This window comes from Choloepus didactylus, chromosome 14 (assembly GCF_015220235.1).
Source record: "Choloepus didactylus isolate mChoDid1 chromosome 14, mChoDid1.pri, whole genome shotgun sequence".
In the NCBI taxonomy this organism is placed as follows: Eukaryota; Metazoa; Chordata; class Mammalia; order Pilosa; family Megalonychidae; genus Choloepus; species Choloepus didactylus.
The window spans coordinates 97,281,248-97,296,563 of record NC_051320.1 but is presented as its reverse complement, the minus strand read 5'-3'; the positions used below and the strand labels follow the sequence as shown (position 1 = coordinate 97,296,563).

The 15,316-nt window shown below is 65.0% G+C and overlaps 1 protein-coding gene across 1 annotated transcript; it reads left to right on the top strand.

Annotated features, from left to right (window-relative positions):
- Positions 1–2,452: 2,452 nt before the first annotated feature.
- LOC119508918 (collagen alpha-1(III) chain-like) lies at positions 2,453–7,196 on the top strand. Its single transcript, XM_037802625.1, has 6 exons — positions 2,453–2,563; positions 3,431–3,624; positions 4,073–4,604; positions 4,727–5,762; positions 5,819–6,572; positions 6,743–7,196. Exons 1-6 carry the CDS (start codon positions 2,453–2,455, stop codon positions 7,194–7,196), a joined length of 3,081 nt encoding a protein of 1,026 aa, XP_037658553.1.
- The last annotated feature ends 8,120 nt before the right edge of the window (positions 7,197–15,316 follow it).

Genomic DNA, 15,316 nt, shown 5'->3' with positions numbered 1-15,316 from the left:
CCCCTGTACCCGGCTGCAGGGCTCCGGGCCCCAGCTCCAGGCTCTGGGATGGATGCAGAATGCAGCTCCTGGGGTGCAAGTTGCCTGCAGGGGAGGGGGAGGCCTCACGCACCCCCTGCCGAGAGCCCCCCCTCCTTGGGTGCAGGGCTGGGAGGGCATGAGGGCACCTCTCTCCACCCAGCACCCCATCAGCCTCGGTGCTGGGTCATCAGTGGCTGCGGGACCCCTGGGCCCTGAGCGGAGGGCCCCTGCCCCCCGCCAGCGGCTGGCATGAGAGTGCGCAGCCCCCCGCAGCAGATGCCTGGATCAGCGTCCTGGCGTCCCCAGAGGGGAACAGCTTGTCCAAGGTCACCTGCCCAAGGTCACGCAGGGCAGCCTGGGGGCAGGGACCAGGAGGGCTCGGGGGCTGCCTGGCCGCCATTCCTGCCTGCAGGGGCAGCCGCAGCGGGTGGGAGCCCGGAGCAAGGTTACAGCACAGCCATCCGCGAGGACGGTCCCTGGGGGCAGCAGACCCCTGGAAGGACGAGCACGGGATGAGGCGGGGCCGGGGGACAGAGCCGGGACTGTCCCGATCGCACCTGCGGCTGCTGCGGGACTGACCGTCAGGCGGTGGCTTCTGCATCTGTGAGGGCGCAGACGTCCCAAGAGGGACGCAGGGCAGCGTCCCCACCCCAGGTGCGCAGGCAGGAACCGAGGCTGCACCCTGGGAAGCAGGCCCCCGCCAGGCCTCCTCAGACACCCCAGGGGGCGGGGCAGGGGCTGCTCTCCTCCCTGTGGAGAGGGTGGCGGGCAGGGACTCGGGCCGCCCTCAACTGCACCCCTCTGCTGGGGGCAGCCCAGAGACGCAGCACGACAGCAGGCAGGCCAGGCACTACGGGCTCCCAGGATGTGTGCGAGGGTGTGCATGTGTGACACGTGGTGTGTGCGTGCAATGTACACATATGTACATGTGTGCATGCAACGTGTGAGGGAGCTGAGCAAGTGGACTGTGGGTGTGAGTGTGGAGGAATGTGTACATATACGTGTGCGTGTGCAGTGTGTGTGTGCATGGGTGTGAATGGTGTGCGTGAGGGGGCGTGCACACATCTGGTGTGAGTGTGGGTGCGTGGTGAGTGTGAGCTCCTGGTTTGTGTGAGGCGTGTGTGGGGAGACCTCTGTGTGTGCATGGCCATGCGTGTGTCATGGGTATGCGAGAGTGGGTGGTGCTATTGCTGACCGGAAGCTTTCTGGAGGGAGTGGAGGTTGGGGTGCTGCCTGGGGGACCGTGCTCCGTGCTGGGGACAGCAGACCGCTCCCCCAAGACGGGGACACCAGGGCCCTCCTCCCCGTGATGGAATCCCGCTCCTTTCTACCCCGGTTGTGATATCCCTGCTTCAGATGTGTTGCTCAAGGGACGGGCGACTCCCTGGGCCACCGTCGGGTCCTGCAGGGCACACGGGGGTCCCACATGCTCCTGGGGGCAGCACTTCCCGTCCACATCCTGGGGCCCCAGCTCACATGGGCGAGAGGCAAACCCGCCTTTTGGAGAAGTGACTCGCCCAGAGCCCGGCACTCACGGTGGGAGGGGGACTCACAGGCCCAGTCCTGGGCGGGAGTCTGGGAAGAATTAGCCGTGGCTCTCGGCCCGGGGCCTGGGGCATTATGCCACCTCACAGCTGGGCACACTCCATGCTCCCCCATATCCAGGTTTGTCAAAGGTGAACCCTGCTGAGCACCCCAAAGCTCCCCACCCTTCCTGCACCTGCAGGTTTGCAGCCTCTCAGCCATGCCTGCGCTTTGCTCTCTCTCTCTCCAAGTACCTCTGCAGGAGTCCCTCAGCCAAGAAGCAGCATCTCCACAAACCAACCCCCAGGCCAGAGGGGCGGGCTGCCAGCAGCTGATGCCCCAGGGAGCGGGCCTTTCCGTCGCCAGCCGTGGGCTCCCCTCACAATCCACTGCCCGGCGCACCCGCACCCGGAAAGCCTGCCTGGGTGGCCGGAGTCTCCCACACCTCCCATCCCAGAGGCTTCATGGCACCTCCTGCTGCACTGAAAACAGGGTCCCCAGCTAGGACCAGCAGAACGTGGGAGGCGTGCCCGTAAAGACCACCCCTGACACAGGGCTCCAGGCCCACAGGGAAGCTGCAAGGACACCCATCTGTATTTCCCCTCCTGAACAAGGCCCTAGAGGACACCCGAAGATGCTCATTGGTCACAAAGATGAGCAGTGGCCAGTGTGGAGAGGAGGGTGGAAGGGGTGGCGATGGGTGATGATGATGGTGCTAAAGGTGGTGGCTGTGGTGGGCGGTCACAGTGATGGGATGGGGCTGAAGAGGCTGCTGATGGCTATAATCGTGGTGGTGGTAGCAATGGTGGTGGTGGTGGTGGTGGTGATGATAGTAGTTGTAGTGATGGTGGTGGTGGTGGTGATGGCGGTGGTAGTTGTGATGGTGGTGATGGTGAAGTTAATGGTGATGGTGATGGTGGTGGTGGTGACGGTGGTGACCGTGGTGGAGTTAAAGGTGGTGATGGTGGAGGTGATGGTGGTAGAGGTGGTAGTGACAGTGGTGGTAGTTGCAGTGGTGGTATTGGTGATGGTGGTAGTTGTAGTGATGGTGGTGATGGTGGTGGAGTTAATGGTGATGGTGATGGTGGTGGTGGAGGTGGTGGTGGTGGTAGTTGCAGTGATGGTGTTGGTGGTGATGGTGGTAGTTGTAGTGATGGTGGTGATGGTGGTGGAGTTAATGGTGGTGGTGATGGTGATGGTGGAGGTGATGGTGATGGTGGTGGTGGTGGTAGTTGCGTGATGGTGTTGGTGGTGATGGTGGTAGTTGTAGTGATGGTGGTGATGGTGGTGGAGTTAATGGTGGTGATGATGGTGATGGTGGAGGTGATGGTGGTGGTGGTGGTGGAGGTGGTAGTGACAGTGGTGGTAGTTGCAGTGGTGGTGTTGGTGGTGATGGTGGTAGTTGTAGTGATGGTGGTGATGGTGGTGGAGTTAACGGTGGTGGTGACGGTGATGGCGGGGCAGTGATGGTGGTAGGGCAACAGAGGGGTGACGATGGTGGTGGCTACAGAGATGAGAATGGTGTTTGTGGGGTTGATTAACACTGTGACTGAGGGAAGGGGCCCTCCTCAGCTACTGCTGTAGAGCTCCCATTTACAGGATAAATGCACACAAGGTTATGCTTGTGGAGGAAAGAACATTCTGGAAGGACAACAGGAAAGTGCTAACAAGGGCTACACAGGGTGGGAGGACTAGGGGTCTGGAATGGGAAGGAGACTCCCTTTGTATTCACATCCTTTGTTGCTGGCCACATATTCTGTTACTTTTCCAATTAATAAAAACTAATTCATATGAACAAAGAGGAGGACAGAAAGGCGGGGCCAGGACCCAGGACAGGGCCTGGGTGCTCCCCCCAAGGCGAGGAGACTACGATCCCACTGCCCAGATGAGGAAACTGAGGTCCAGGGGCCAGGCCAAGGGCCCCCTGGAAGACCTGAGATGGAGCCCGGGGATTGGGACACGGTGGGCCTTCCCAGAGCCTGTGGCCCCGCCCTCGCCGCCCTCAGCTGTGCGCAGGCCCGAGCTGCAGGGCTCCAGCGCGGCTCTTCCCCTCTCCGGACTCCCTTTCCCGCCTGTAAAGTGGGAAGAGGGAAAGGCACGGCGCTGTCCCACGGCCCTTCGAAGCCGGCCGTCCCCTGGCGTGAATATTCTCACCTGTGTCCTTTGGCGCGTGCCTGGGCACCCAGGCTGTGCACCTGGGAACACGCCCTGTGTCTGTGCACACGAGCATGGGCAGTGTGTGCACATGAGTGTGCAGCTCCCTGGGTGCTGGTGTTGGCACATGTTTTTACGAGCCCACCCCAAGCACGGCTCTCGAGGCTGGCGGCCTGCTCTGGTGCCATCTCCACTCTCGTACTGTGCTCTGCTTATGTCTCAGGTGGCATCAGGGTGGTTGGGGCCTGCTCTGATGAGTGTGTGCACACACGGGTGTGTGCTGTGGAGGCCAGGAGTGGGTGTGGGCCATCCCGGGCACCAAGCTGTGCATCTTGCCTGCTGACTGCTCTCCCTGTGACCCCACCACCCTCAGGGCACCACCATCCCTCTGGCATGTCCAAGAGATCAAGTCAGCAACTGGGGTTAATCCCTTCCGCGGCTTCCCCACCGGGGATACAGCCCACAGGCCTCCTCGGGAGCCCCCTCTCCGGCCTTTACCCAGCTCCCCAAGCTCCTGGCTCCTCCTTCTGCAGCCTCTCACGGCCTCAGGGCCCCTGCTGAGTCCCTTCTCACCCCGTCACAACCACACCCCCATCCCTGCTTGGGTCACAGCTTTCCTTCGGGAACCTGCTGCGGGAGCCCCGCCTCTGGGCTCCCCCAGGCCCCCGTGTTCCCTCCGCCAGCAGAGTCGGATCCTGACAGTCCCAAGGTCTGTTTCGCCCCTGGCTTCCCAGCAGTCCGCCGGCCCCAGGAGGGCAGAGGCCACACTAGCCAGGTACCTGGGAACCTGCATATTGACCCAGAAAGATCCGAGCCTGTCCAAGCCCATCTGCAGCCCGGTGGCTCTAAGGCCCAGAGGGTTTTCAGGGGACACAGATGTGCCAACCAGGCCCTTCAGGTTTGGGGTAACCTGGCGGGAGGGGGGGTTTAAGGTTGGAGTCAGAGCTTCTCTCCCAGGGGTCCCCCATGGACACGGCAGACACGGGACCAGCACACAGGCGACCGTCAAACGCAACGCTGCCTCCAGGCCCACGTCCCCACAGCCGCCAGCCACGCGGGCACACGCCTGGGCGGCCTCCGCGCCCACGCCCCCACACCTGCCCACCTGCCGGCCGGACACGCACGTGCACGCGTGGCACACATCTACACAGAAAACTCGGGGACGAGGCCGGTGCGGGCAGCAGGGGGGCTCGGGCTAAGACGCGGAACATCGCCGGTCCCACCACGCGACGCGAGCCACGGCTCCGGCGGCGGGAGGACGGCGGGGGCGGCCTCACGGCCCGGGCAGCCCAAGATGGGGCCCGACGCGGGCCGGCACCGAGGAGACGGAAGGGGCGGGGAGGGCCGGCTGCGAGCGCGTCGCGCGCGCCCTCTCTCGGCCGTCGGGGGCAGCGCGCCCCGGTCTCTCCGCCCTCCGTCACCGCAGCCCCGCGCCCGCCGCCTGGGCCTGGAGCCCCGGGCGTCCCCAGGGGGCGGGCTCCGGGCTCCGCAGACCCGCTCCGGGCGGCGGGTCCGGGCCAGGCGGGCCGGCCAGGGGGCGAGGGCGCCAGGGGAGGCCGCCGGGCCCCGGTCGCTCTCCCGGCCGTGCCCGGGGCCCGCTCTGCCTGGCCCCGCGGTTGTGCCCGCAGGCGCGGAGCCGCCGCGGTACCTGCCCGACCCGGCCGCCGCAGACCGAGCGCGCCGCAGACCCAGCCCTGGGATCTCGGGGCGAGCGTGCAGGGGCGGGTCGGAAAGGCCCTGGGAAAGCATCACCCACGCCCCCATTTTCCGGACGCGGCAACCGACGCCCGGAGAGGGGCAGGAGCCTGGGGGCAAGGAAACAGACTTGGAGGCTGAGCAACTTGGCGGCGCCCCCTCCCCGGCCAGGGGATCCGGAGGAGGGCGGCATGATGGCGAAGGCGACGAAATCGCCTCCTCTCCGCCCCCGCGCGGGACCGCGGCGGGAACAAGCGCCCTTCTCGGCGATCAGAGGCGGCAAACTCCGCGCTCGCGCCCCCCGCCCGCGGGGGACCCGCGGAGCCGCGCGCCGCCCTGGCGCATTCCCGCCGGCCTCGGGGCTCGGCGTTCCGCCGCCCGGGGCCCGGGGCCTTACACCCAGCACCCCCCTCCCCAAATCGAGGCGCAACAAGTCTGAAGGCTGCGCCGGGAAACCAAGAGCGAGCGGAGAAGGAAGCGCCGGGCCGGGCGCGGGGCCCCAGGCGCTCCGGGATCCCCGAACGCGCGCATCGCCCGCCTCCGGGCAGCAGGCGCGGGCGGCGGGAGCGCCAGCTGACTCCGCGGCCTCCGCGGTCTACACCCCCTCCCAAGGCCGCGACTCTCCCGAGCTCCCGCCCCCTCCTTCGCCGGCTTGACCTTGCTCGGGTACTCAAAGCCGGCCCCGCCGGCACCCCGGCGTCCGGGCACAGAGTTTGGCGGCCGCCCGCGATCGGGGAAGGAGCGGCTCCCCCCTCGAACCTCCCCCACGGCCTCTTCGGCTGCGGGGTTAGCCGAGAAATGGAAGGCATGTGGGTTCTGGGCGATGGTATGGCCGCCTCACCAGACCCCAGCCCCCCGATAGCGCCTCCCGGATATGAAAAGGGTTCCCCGCTCCCGTGCCTTCCCGCCGCGCCCGCGTGGCCGCTGCTCTTCCCCGCGGCGGCTCTCGCTCCGAGGGGGCGTGTGTTTGTGTCCATGGCGGAGGGCACCAAGGGTCTCCGTGGGTCCCGAGGGTGGGGTGGAAGCGTGGACCCAAGTGGCTCCTGTGGGGCCGGGGTTCGGGTCGTCCACCCACACGCCTGCACGCCTTTCAACTCCTCGGGAGTTGCAGCCAAGGAGTCAGCCCCAGACCCGGCGGAGCGGGCCGTGCTGGGGGCGGCGCGGGGAGGGGGGAGAGGGTGCTGAAGGAGGGCTGGGTTAGGGCTCTTCCGGGCCCAGCACGGGTCCTTGTTCTCCCAGAAACTTGGTAGCCCCAAATAAAAGTGCACAGGATAAGGTATCCAGCGGGCCCGGGTCTGGGTGCCAGGCCCGGCGCTCCCTCCGGGCTGCCTGGGAAGTGACCCAGCAGGAGCGGCGCGGCCCGGCCCGGCCTAGGGACCCAGGCTCAGAGCCACAGGCTCGGAGGAGCCCCCTCCCCCCGGCCGCCTCGCTCCGCGAAGATTCCCAGCTTCGTCGCCCCCTCCCGAGGCCCCAGGCCTGCTCGGTCCAGCCCGGGGGGCCTCGGGGACCATGGGGAGAGGATGCTCGGCCGGGCCCAGAGCCCCCAGCCACCCCCGGGAGGGGGCGGGGGCCGCGCTCATTCCTCGAGGCAGCTCCGCGGCTCCGAGCGAACGGCGGACACCGAAGCTGGGCGGCCTCTGCCCGCTGGGGACGTGGACCGCGCAGTGCCAGGAGCGGGCCGCAGCTTCTCCCCGGGAGAGCGCAGGGCCGCCCCAAAGTTCGGAGCGGCTTATCGGCCTGGGCCGGCCGACCGAATGGAAAAGGAAGATGAGGAGGGAAGGAGCCCGGCGGTTGTATGTTGAGGGATGGAGGGGCCCAGGGGTAACCCCGACCAAATTGGGAGGGGCTCCAGGGAAGCTTCACAGCCTCTGCGATCCATGAGGGGGGCTGCAAACAGAGGGGTGCCTGGGGGGCCTCTGGTGCCTGCCCCCGGAGCTCTGTGCTTGTGTGGGGTGGGGGATAACGTAGCGCCCTGTTGAAGGCTCTTCCCTAAGGGAAAGAGACACACACAGGCTCTCTCCCGAGCCTGCCCGGTTCTGTGTGTGGCTAAAACGGGGCACATCCAAGGCTCCTGAAGACCTCTACCAGCGGTCTTGTGTGTGTTGGGGGCACATCGGTAAAGCTGCCCCCAGCCAGCCCTGGGTCCGTGAGTGTGATGGGGAGGGGGCGCCTTGCCTGCCCAGCCTGCCAGCCTGTGTGGACGTGCGGCACGGGAGTGGGGAGCACTGCCAAGGAGACTCTCCCACGCCCGGGGTCGCCCCCTCCCCAGCCTGCCGGGTGCGGGCGCGCAGGGAGCAGCCGGATGCCGCCGCCGCCGCCGCGGGAGGAGGCAGGGGATGGGGGGGGGTCCAAACTCCCGAGCACGGAGCGCAAACCTCGGAGCTGCGAAGCCCCAAACGGCGAAGTTAGGAAGTCCGGACGCCCGCCCCTCCCCCGGCCCCCTCCCATCCTCGCGGCGCCCCCGCCCCCCGCGCCCCCGGGTCCCCCCGGAGCCTTCCTTACCTTCCCCAGCAGCCGCGGCCCCGCGGGCCAAGACTTGATCCGGCGAGTTGCAAATCCCCGGGAGCGCCCCGCGTCGCCGGCGGCCGAGCGGTGCGCCCGGCCCGGAGGGGGGGCTCCTCTTGGCGCCGCCGCCCCCGGCTCGCTCTGGGTCTCGTCGGGACGCCCCCTGGAGCGCACCCTCGGGAACACGCAGGACCCCTCTCCTTCCCCGCCAGCCGGGGCCCCCCGGGCGCCGAGGGGCTCCGGATGCCTGGGCTGCGGGCGATGCGGGGCGCGCGGGCCCGGGCCCGGCCAGGACGCGGCGCGGCCGGCTGTGCTCCCGGCTCGCCGGGCTCCGCGCTCGCTCCGCCGGGGCCACCGCCAACGCCGCGCCCGCCGCCGCCTGCGCCCGCCGCTCCCTCTCCGGCCGCCGCCGCCGCTCCGCTCCTCTCGCCGGCCCCGCTCTTCTCGCCTTTTTTCCCCTTCCTGAGGGTGGGGGGCGCCCGGCGAGCCGGGGGCGGGGCGGCGCGGGGAGAAGGAGGAGGAGGAGGCCGAGGACGCGGAGAAGGAGGAGGAGAGAGGCGCGAGCTTCCCCCACCGGCTGCCGGCGCTCCCCAATCTCTCGCTCTCTGAAACTGGATCCCGAATCGGGAGCCAGAGACTGCATTACGGATTACATCAGGCTTTATAGAGCTTCCAGATCACACACTAGGGGGGAGCGCGAGCGGGGGGCGGGGGTGTGGGGGGAGGGGAGCGAGATAGGGGGGGCGGGGAGGGGGAGAGCCGAGAAAACGCATACCCGCGCGCCCTCAGAGCAAAGCCCAGCTCCTGCCCCATCCAGCAGCAAAGCCAGGAGTTGTGGCTCTGCTCTCTGCTCATCCTGGTGCCTGGAGCCTGGAGTGGCTGCTGGAGGGAGCGAGGGAGGGAGGGAGGAGGGGGGTGTGTATAGACGAGATGGGTGGGTGTGGATGGACTGGGGCAGTGGGTGGCTGGGATGGAGAGAAGGATGGCTGCTGAGGCAGGAGGGAGGATGGGCAGGTGAGTGGATGAGTGGATGGACAGATGACTGAAGTGAACGGAAGGGGGAGGCGGGAGGTGGATGGGATGAGGGAGGGAGGAGAGAGGTGGGTGTGGATGGATGAGACAGGTGGGTGGATAGGTGGGCAAGCGGGAAGGCCTTTGGGTGGCTGGATGTGTGGCGGGGTGGGTAGGAGGGTTGCAGTCAGATGGCAGCAAGGCTGGGTGGCTGGGTGGCTGGACAGGAGAGGAGGGCTGGGTGGATGGGTGGGCTGTGCAGATACAAGGATGGTGTAGGGGTAGGTGGGGGAGTGAGGAGATGGGGTTGAATGGAAGGTTGAATGGGTGATGGGCAGGAGATGGTGTCAGAGGCATAGATTATGGACCCGGTCCAAGAAGGTCAGAGGTCAGTTAGGATGGGAAGGGCCAACCTGAACCACCCGGGCTGGATTTGTCACCTTTCCCCATGGGAACTCCTGTTCTAAGAGATGCTGGGTGCTGTGGCTAGGGGAGGAGCCAAGTGGAAAAGGGTTTGGAGGCAAGGTCTAGCTGAGCATCGGCCCTCTGAGGCTGTCACCAGCCATTCCTTCCCCATTCTCAGCCTCCACCCATCCTTCTTCGACCTGGTGACAGTGGGGACATTGGGCCCCATATTTGTTTCCCATAAGCTGATGGAGATGGGCCTCTTTAGCTTCTCCATCTCCAAGTTCTGGTCCCGAAGCATTCATCATGCCTTTTTTATTTCTGGAATCTTTGGGCAGATACCCAAAGAGGGCCTCTCTAGAGCACCCTCAGGGGAATTACACAGAGTCCTTCTACACCAGGATGTTTCTGCCTCCCTGCCGCTTGCTGTCATTTTACAACTTGTGGTCCACTCTGAACACAAGATCCTCTTTGGCTCTGACTCATTATCTAGTACTTTACGTTTTCCTCATGTCAGCGGACCACTGACACCTTTGTTGTCCAAGCCCAACATCTGCTGCTGCCGTCTGCTTCTCTCGGGGGACTCAGCAGAGGCCCCATCAGTGTTATTGCTGTCACCACCAACTCTGACAGTCACCATCTCCACTCTCAATGGGAACATCAGACCCATCCCCACACTGGTCTCCCTGTGACCATCCCCATAACCTCCAACCAGTGCCACCTCTGTCGTCGTCAGCGTCAACACCCGCACCAGGCCACTGTCAGCACCTCTGTCACCAGGCAACTGAGTGCCCAGGGCACAGACATCTCACCCCAGAGCCAACCAGGCCCCAGCCACGCCCCTTGGTGTCCCTCCTCCAAAGCCGGCCCGTGCTCCAAACCTCGAGAAGCATCCTGGGGGACTAGTGAGAAGGGCCCTGGGGACCTAGACCCCGAAGCAGTCAGGAGGGGGTCGGGGGGAGCCCCTTCCCCAGTCTGGCCTGGGCACCCCTCTCCCCTGCAGGAAACGGGCCTTTGTCCCCCATTGTTTGAAAGTCCTGTTGAAGAAAAGGAGGTGGGGCCCCAGGGTGCTGCCTCTGTGGACCCCCCGCCGAGTCTGCTGTGCCCCCCAGGCCTGGGCAGGGAGCTGGCGGCCCCCTCCCCGCGGCAGCTGCCCTCTTCTCGCTGCACTAGGGGACCGCGGCCACCAGGGGGCCCCTGACATCAGGCCAAGAGGCAGCTGCGAGGAGGCAGGCGGCTCTGAGTCAGGGTGTCAGCGGCCGCTTTGCCCCCTCCGTCCCCTGTCCCTGCTGGTGGGGGAGGGCAGCAGTGAACCCGGGCGCCACCATTTTGTCCGCCCACCCCCGGCCATCGGGGTGGCCTCCCCTCTCAGTCGGAGCTTCTCAGCAGCTCCATGCCTCCCCCCCCAGGCTGGACTGCCCTGCTTCCCTCCCTGCCTTGCCCCTTCTAGATAATTGCCCCTCACCCCAGTTCCTGGTCCGGAGGCAGAGAGGGCCTGCCCCCTGCCTGCCACCCCTGCCCCACGGAGGGAGAAGGGTCAGCTTGGTCCCTGAAGGACTCCAGCCCCCGCCCACCAGCCCCAGCTCCCAGCTGAAGGCCCTGAGGTAAAGGGAGTCCCACTCGCCGCACCCCACTCCCACCACAGCCTCAGTTTCCCTATTGGTACCTGCGGATCTTGACTTAATGGGTTCAAAGTTTCTTTCAGCCCAGCCACTCAGAATTTTAGAACTTTATACGTACAATAACCAGTTTTCACAGGATTTGCAGTGATTTATATCCATTACTCCCCTCCCTCACAACCCATCAAACCCCTCACTCCTTCTACTTCACCATCTAGCACCCAGCAGGCTTCCTGCAGGGGCCGGGCTCCCTGTCCAGCTACGCATAAAGGCCTAGAACCTCCTCACCACACTCCAGAGAGAGGGTGACATTTGGTACCTTCGATGTGTGGTTCAAGGCCCAAACCAATCCCTGAGCACAGCCTTTGACTCAGCCATGTCCCTGACTGACACTGAACCCACTGACCAAGGAACCTGGTCATGCCCTGAGCCCTGATCCTGGTCACACACTGAGCCCTGACCCTGAACACACACTGACCCCTGATCCTGGACACATGCTGAGCCCTGACCCTGGTCACATGCTGAGCCCTGACCCTGGAAATATGCTGAGCCCTGATACTGGTCACATGCTGAGCCCTGACCCTGGTCACACGCTGAGCCCTGACCCTGGATATATGTTGAGCTCTGATCCTGGTCACATGCTGAACCCTGATCCTGGTCAAACGCTGGGCCCTGACCCTGGATACACGCTGAGCCCTGATCCTGGTCACATGCTGAGCCCTGACCCTGGACACACGCTGAACCCTGACCCTGGTCACACGCTGAGTCCTGATCCTGGTCACACGCTGAACGCTGATCTTGGTCGCACGCTGAGCCCTGACCCTGGACACATTCTGAGCCCTGACCCTGGATATATGCTGAGTCCTGATCCTGGTCACATGCTGAACCCTGATCCTGGTCACATGCTGAGCCCTGACCCTGGACACACGCTGAGCCCTGACCCTGGATATATGCTGAGTCCTGACCCTGGTCGCATGCTGAACCCTGATCCTGGTCACACGCTGAGCCCTGACTCTGGATATATGCTGAGCCCTGATCCTGGTCACACGCTGAGCCCTGACCCTGGATATATGCTGAGCTCTGATCCTGGTCACATGCTGAGCCCTGACCCTGGTCACATGCTGAACCCTGACCCTGGTCACACACTGGGCCCTGACCCTGGACACATGCTGAGCCCTGATCCTGGTCACACGCTGAGCCCTGATCCTGGTCACAGACTGAACCTTGACTCTGGTCACACGCTGAGCCCTGATCCTGGTCACACGCTGAACGGTGATCTTGGTCACATACTGAGCCCTGACCCTGGACACATGCTGAGCCCTGACCCTGGATATATGCTGAGTCCTGATCCTGGTCACATGCTGAACCCTGATCCTGGTCACATGCTGAATACTGACCCTGATCCATGCTGAGCCCTGACCCTGATCCATGCTGAGCCCTGACCCTGGACACATGCTGACTCCTGATCCAGTTCATGTGCTGAGCCCTGATGCCCTGACCCTGCTCACACACTGATCCCTGGCCCTAGTCACATGCAGAGCCCGCACCCCTGGCAGTTTTACAAATCCAAGCCTTTGGGCCCAAGACTGAGTGTGTACTCTAGGGCACCCCTGCAGGATGGGCAACAGTGGAGCAGCGAGTGGGGCCCGGATCTGGGGTCTCAGTCACTTTCTGAGGGTGGGGCCTGGAAGCACACCTCCAAGTCCTGACTATTCCCAATTGTTGTCACGTGGCACCATCCCAGCCACAGAGGGAGAGGCCTGGGAGGGGAGGGGCCTCTATGAGGTCGTGTGGGGAGCCAGCTCCCTAACTCCCGGTCCCACAGTCTCCCCGCCCCGCCTTCCGGAATCCCCCTGTCGGGGAGGGGTCCTTTGCATCAGCCAACCTCCCCAGGGTCAGAGGTCACCTGCGGTGGGTGGGAGAAGGCAGCCCAGGGTTTCCGGCTCAGGGGACATCCCCTGGTCCCTCCCAGCTGCTCAGTGAACTTTGCCAGCCAGAGGCAGAGGGCAACCGTGGGGGCTGAGTGCAGTTAGCAATTAGCTGATTCACATGCGCGATAATTAATTGTGGGTGCCACATGCCACAATTAGCCTCCCAGCCAGGACATACAGAGCATGGACGCCACTCAGCAGATGCCAGGCCTTGCCTTCTGCCCTCTCTGCCTCATGCAGCCCAACCCCCGTTCCCATCCCCAGTTCAGCCCAAAGCCCCAGCTGGGTCACCTGCGGGGGGTACCTGCTGTGAGTTGCCTGGGAGGGAAGGAAAAAGAAGGTGGGAGAACTAGAGAGGACATGTCGTCGAGGGCCAGGCTCCCTGCTCTGTCCGTCTGCCACGAGGCTCTGAGGGGGGAGCCTCAGGCAGCCACCTCCTCCAGGAAGCCACCCCGGTTTCCTTGCCAGCAGGCAAGGCCCCTTCCCGTGTCCCAGGCTCTCTGCAGGCACCTGTCTCAGCCTACCCACCACAGAGTCAAACACTCCAGGACCCTCCTGGCCCCGCGGTCCAGCTAGCCCAGAGGAGGACAACGCGGAGACCCTCCTCGGAGACTTCCAGAGCCAGGGCCAGCCCCGGGTTCAGACAGCGAGCCCAGGGCAGCAGCCGCCGGCCTTGCGGGCATTCTGGGCACTTGGGATGTGGCTGTTGTGTCTGAGGAACTGAGTTTTTAATTTTTTTTTATTTTAACTAATGGCAATGCTAATAACCACAGGTGCTCGCTGGCCATGCAGCCCTCCCAGCTGGGGTCTGGCTCCTGTCGGCGACCCAAGGCCCCCCGAGGGCGGGACCCCACAGCAGAGGGTGCCCGAGTCACGTCACTATCTTGGCTGTACCGAGCAGGTGTCCCGTGGCGCCCAGGCCTGGCCACAGAGCAGGTGAGCCGCCCAGCCCCCACCTCCCTGCACACAGGGGCTCCAGGCGAGGGGCTGCGGCACTTAGGGGGTACGGTGGATGGAGCCATTCGGGCTGGCCGTGTGCCTGGCTCAACCGCTTCTTAGATGTGTGACCTCAGGCAAGTCACTTGCCCCCTCTGTGCATTTCCTGCTTCATCTGTAAAATGGGGCAACCCTAGTCTCCTCGCTGGGTGGTCTGGGAGGGTTAAATGAGCAGAGGGGTGGGCCTGGCCCAGAGCACAGCCTTCCCACCAGCTTGTGCCAAGCCCCCTGGCCCTGCTCTGCCTCCCCAGCTCTGATGCGGCCCGGCCCACAGGACAGGGCCCCTTTCTTCCAACTGTCCCGGGTGGGGCAGGCGTGGCACAGCAGGTGGAGTTTTGGCCGCCCACGGCTCTTACCCCTCTGGGCCTGAACACAGGAGCACCCTGTCTCGTCGCACCGTGCCCCTGGGTGGGAGCACTGCACACAGCTCGTCACCACACCCCCACCCCCTTCAGGAGCCCTGGACTGGCTGGTTGGGGTACAGTCTCCCCAGCTGCCGGCCCCCGGGCAGGGCAGGGAGACGGGAAAGAAACCCTCCCCTCCTGACTCCAGCTTGTTTATGACTCTCCTGTTGGAAGTTCTTCCCTACAGCTGACCTTAAGCCTGCGTGCTGCAGCCTCAGCCCAGGCTCCTTGCTCAATGTGTTCTCACCCCCTCTGTGTCTGGCCTGGAGAACACCAGGCCTGCCTGCCCCAGAAATCCCAGGGCAACTGCCTCACCCTGCCTCAGGGATTGAGGGCCAAAAAGGGGGACACCAGGCAGATGGGGGTGTGCTTGCTTTCCCATGGTTGGTGCTGAGGCCTGCAGGGGTGCCTGGGCGTGGGCCCCCAGGAGCACGGCTTGCTCCCTGAGAGTTGGCCCCGCAGGACGGGAAGTGGACAGGGACAGTGGTGGGGGCCCAAGAAGTAGGCGGGGGGATGTCCGGTCCTACTTTCTCAGACCATGCAGAGCCCATGTCTGTGGTTGTGCCTTCATCGTGGCCGGGCAGGGGTGATTTCCAGTTACATGGGAAAGGCCTGGAGGCCTGCAGGTGCTGGCCAAAGGCCACTCGGGGATCCTTGTCCGAGCCGGGATCTGGGACAGGCTGCCGGGGAGAAGGGGACACCTCTCTGCATGGTGGAGGGTCCCCAGCAGCTCGTGCTGAGTGTTTCCCAGACCCGGTCGTCACACTGGACCCTGGCTGGGCCCAGCCTCCCCCAGGAGCGTGTGGCACGGAGCGGCCCGGAGCCCGCCTCACCCGCCTCTGCCCTCCCCGGGGCTGGGAGGGGGCCGGGCTGTCGTGCGGGGCTATTTTCGTCCACTCGTTCTCACAGCTCTCCGTGAGAGGAGCAGGTGAGATCGGCGGGTTTTCCTAACACCCCTCGGGGGCCGGGCGTGGGGAATTCGGGTCAGGAAGACGGAGGCACCCGCCAGGAGCAGGGGCTGCAGGGCCCGGGCCTGGGGCTCCCTGGCGCC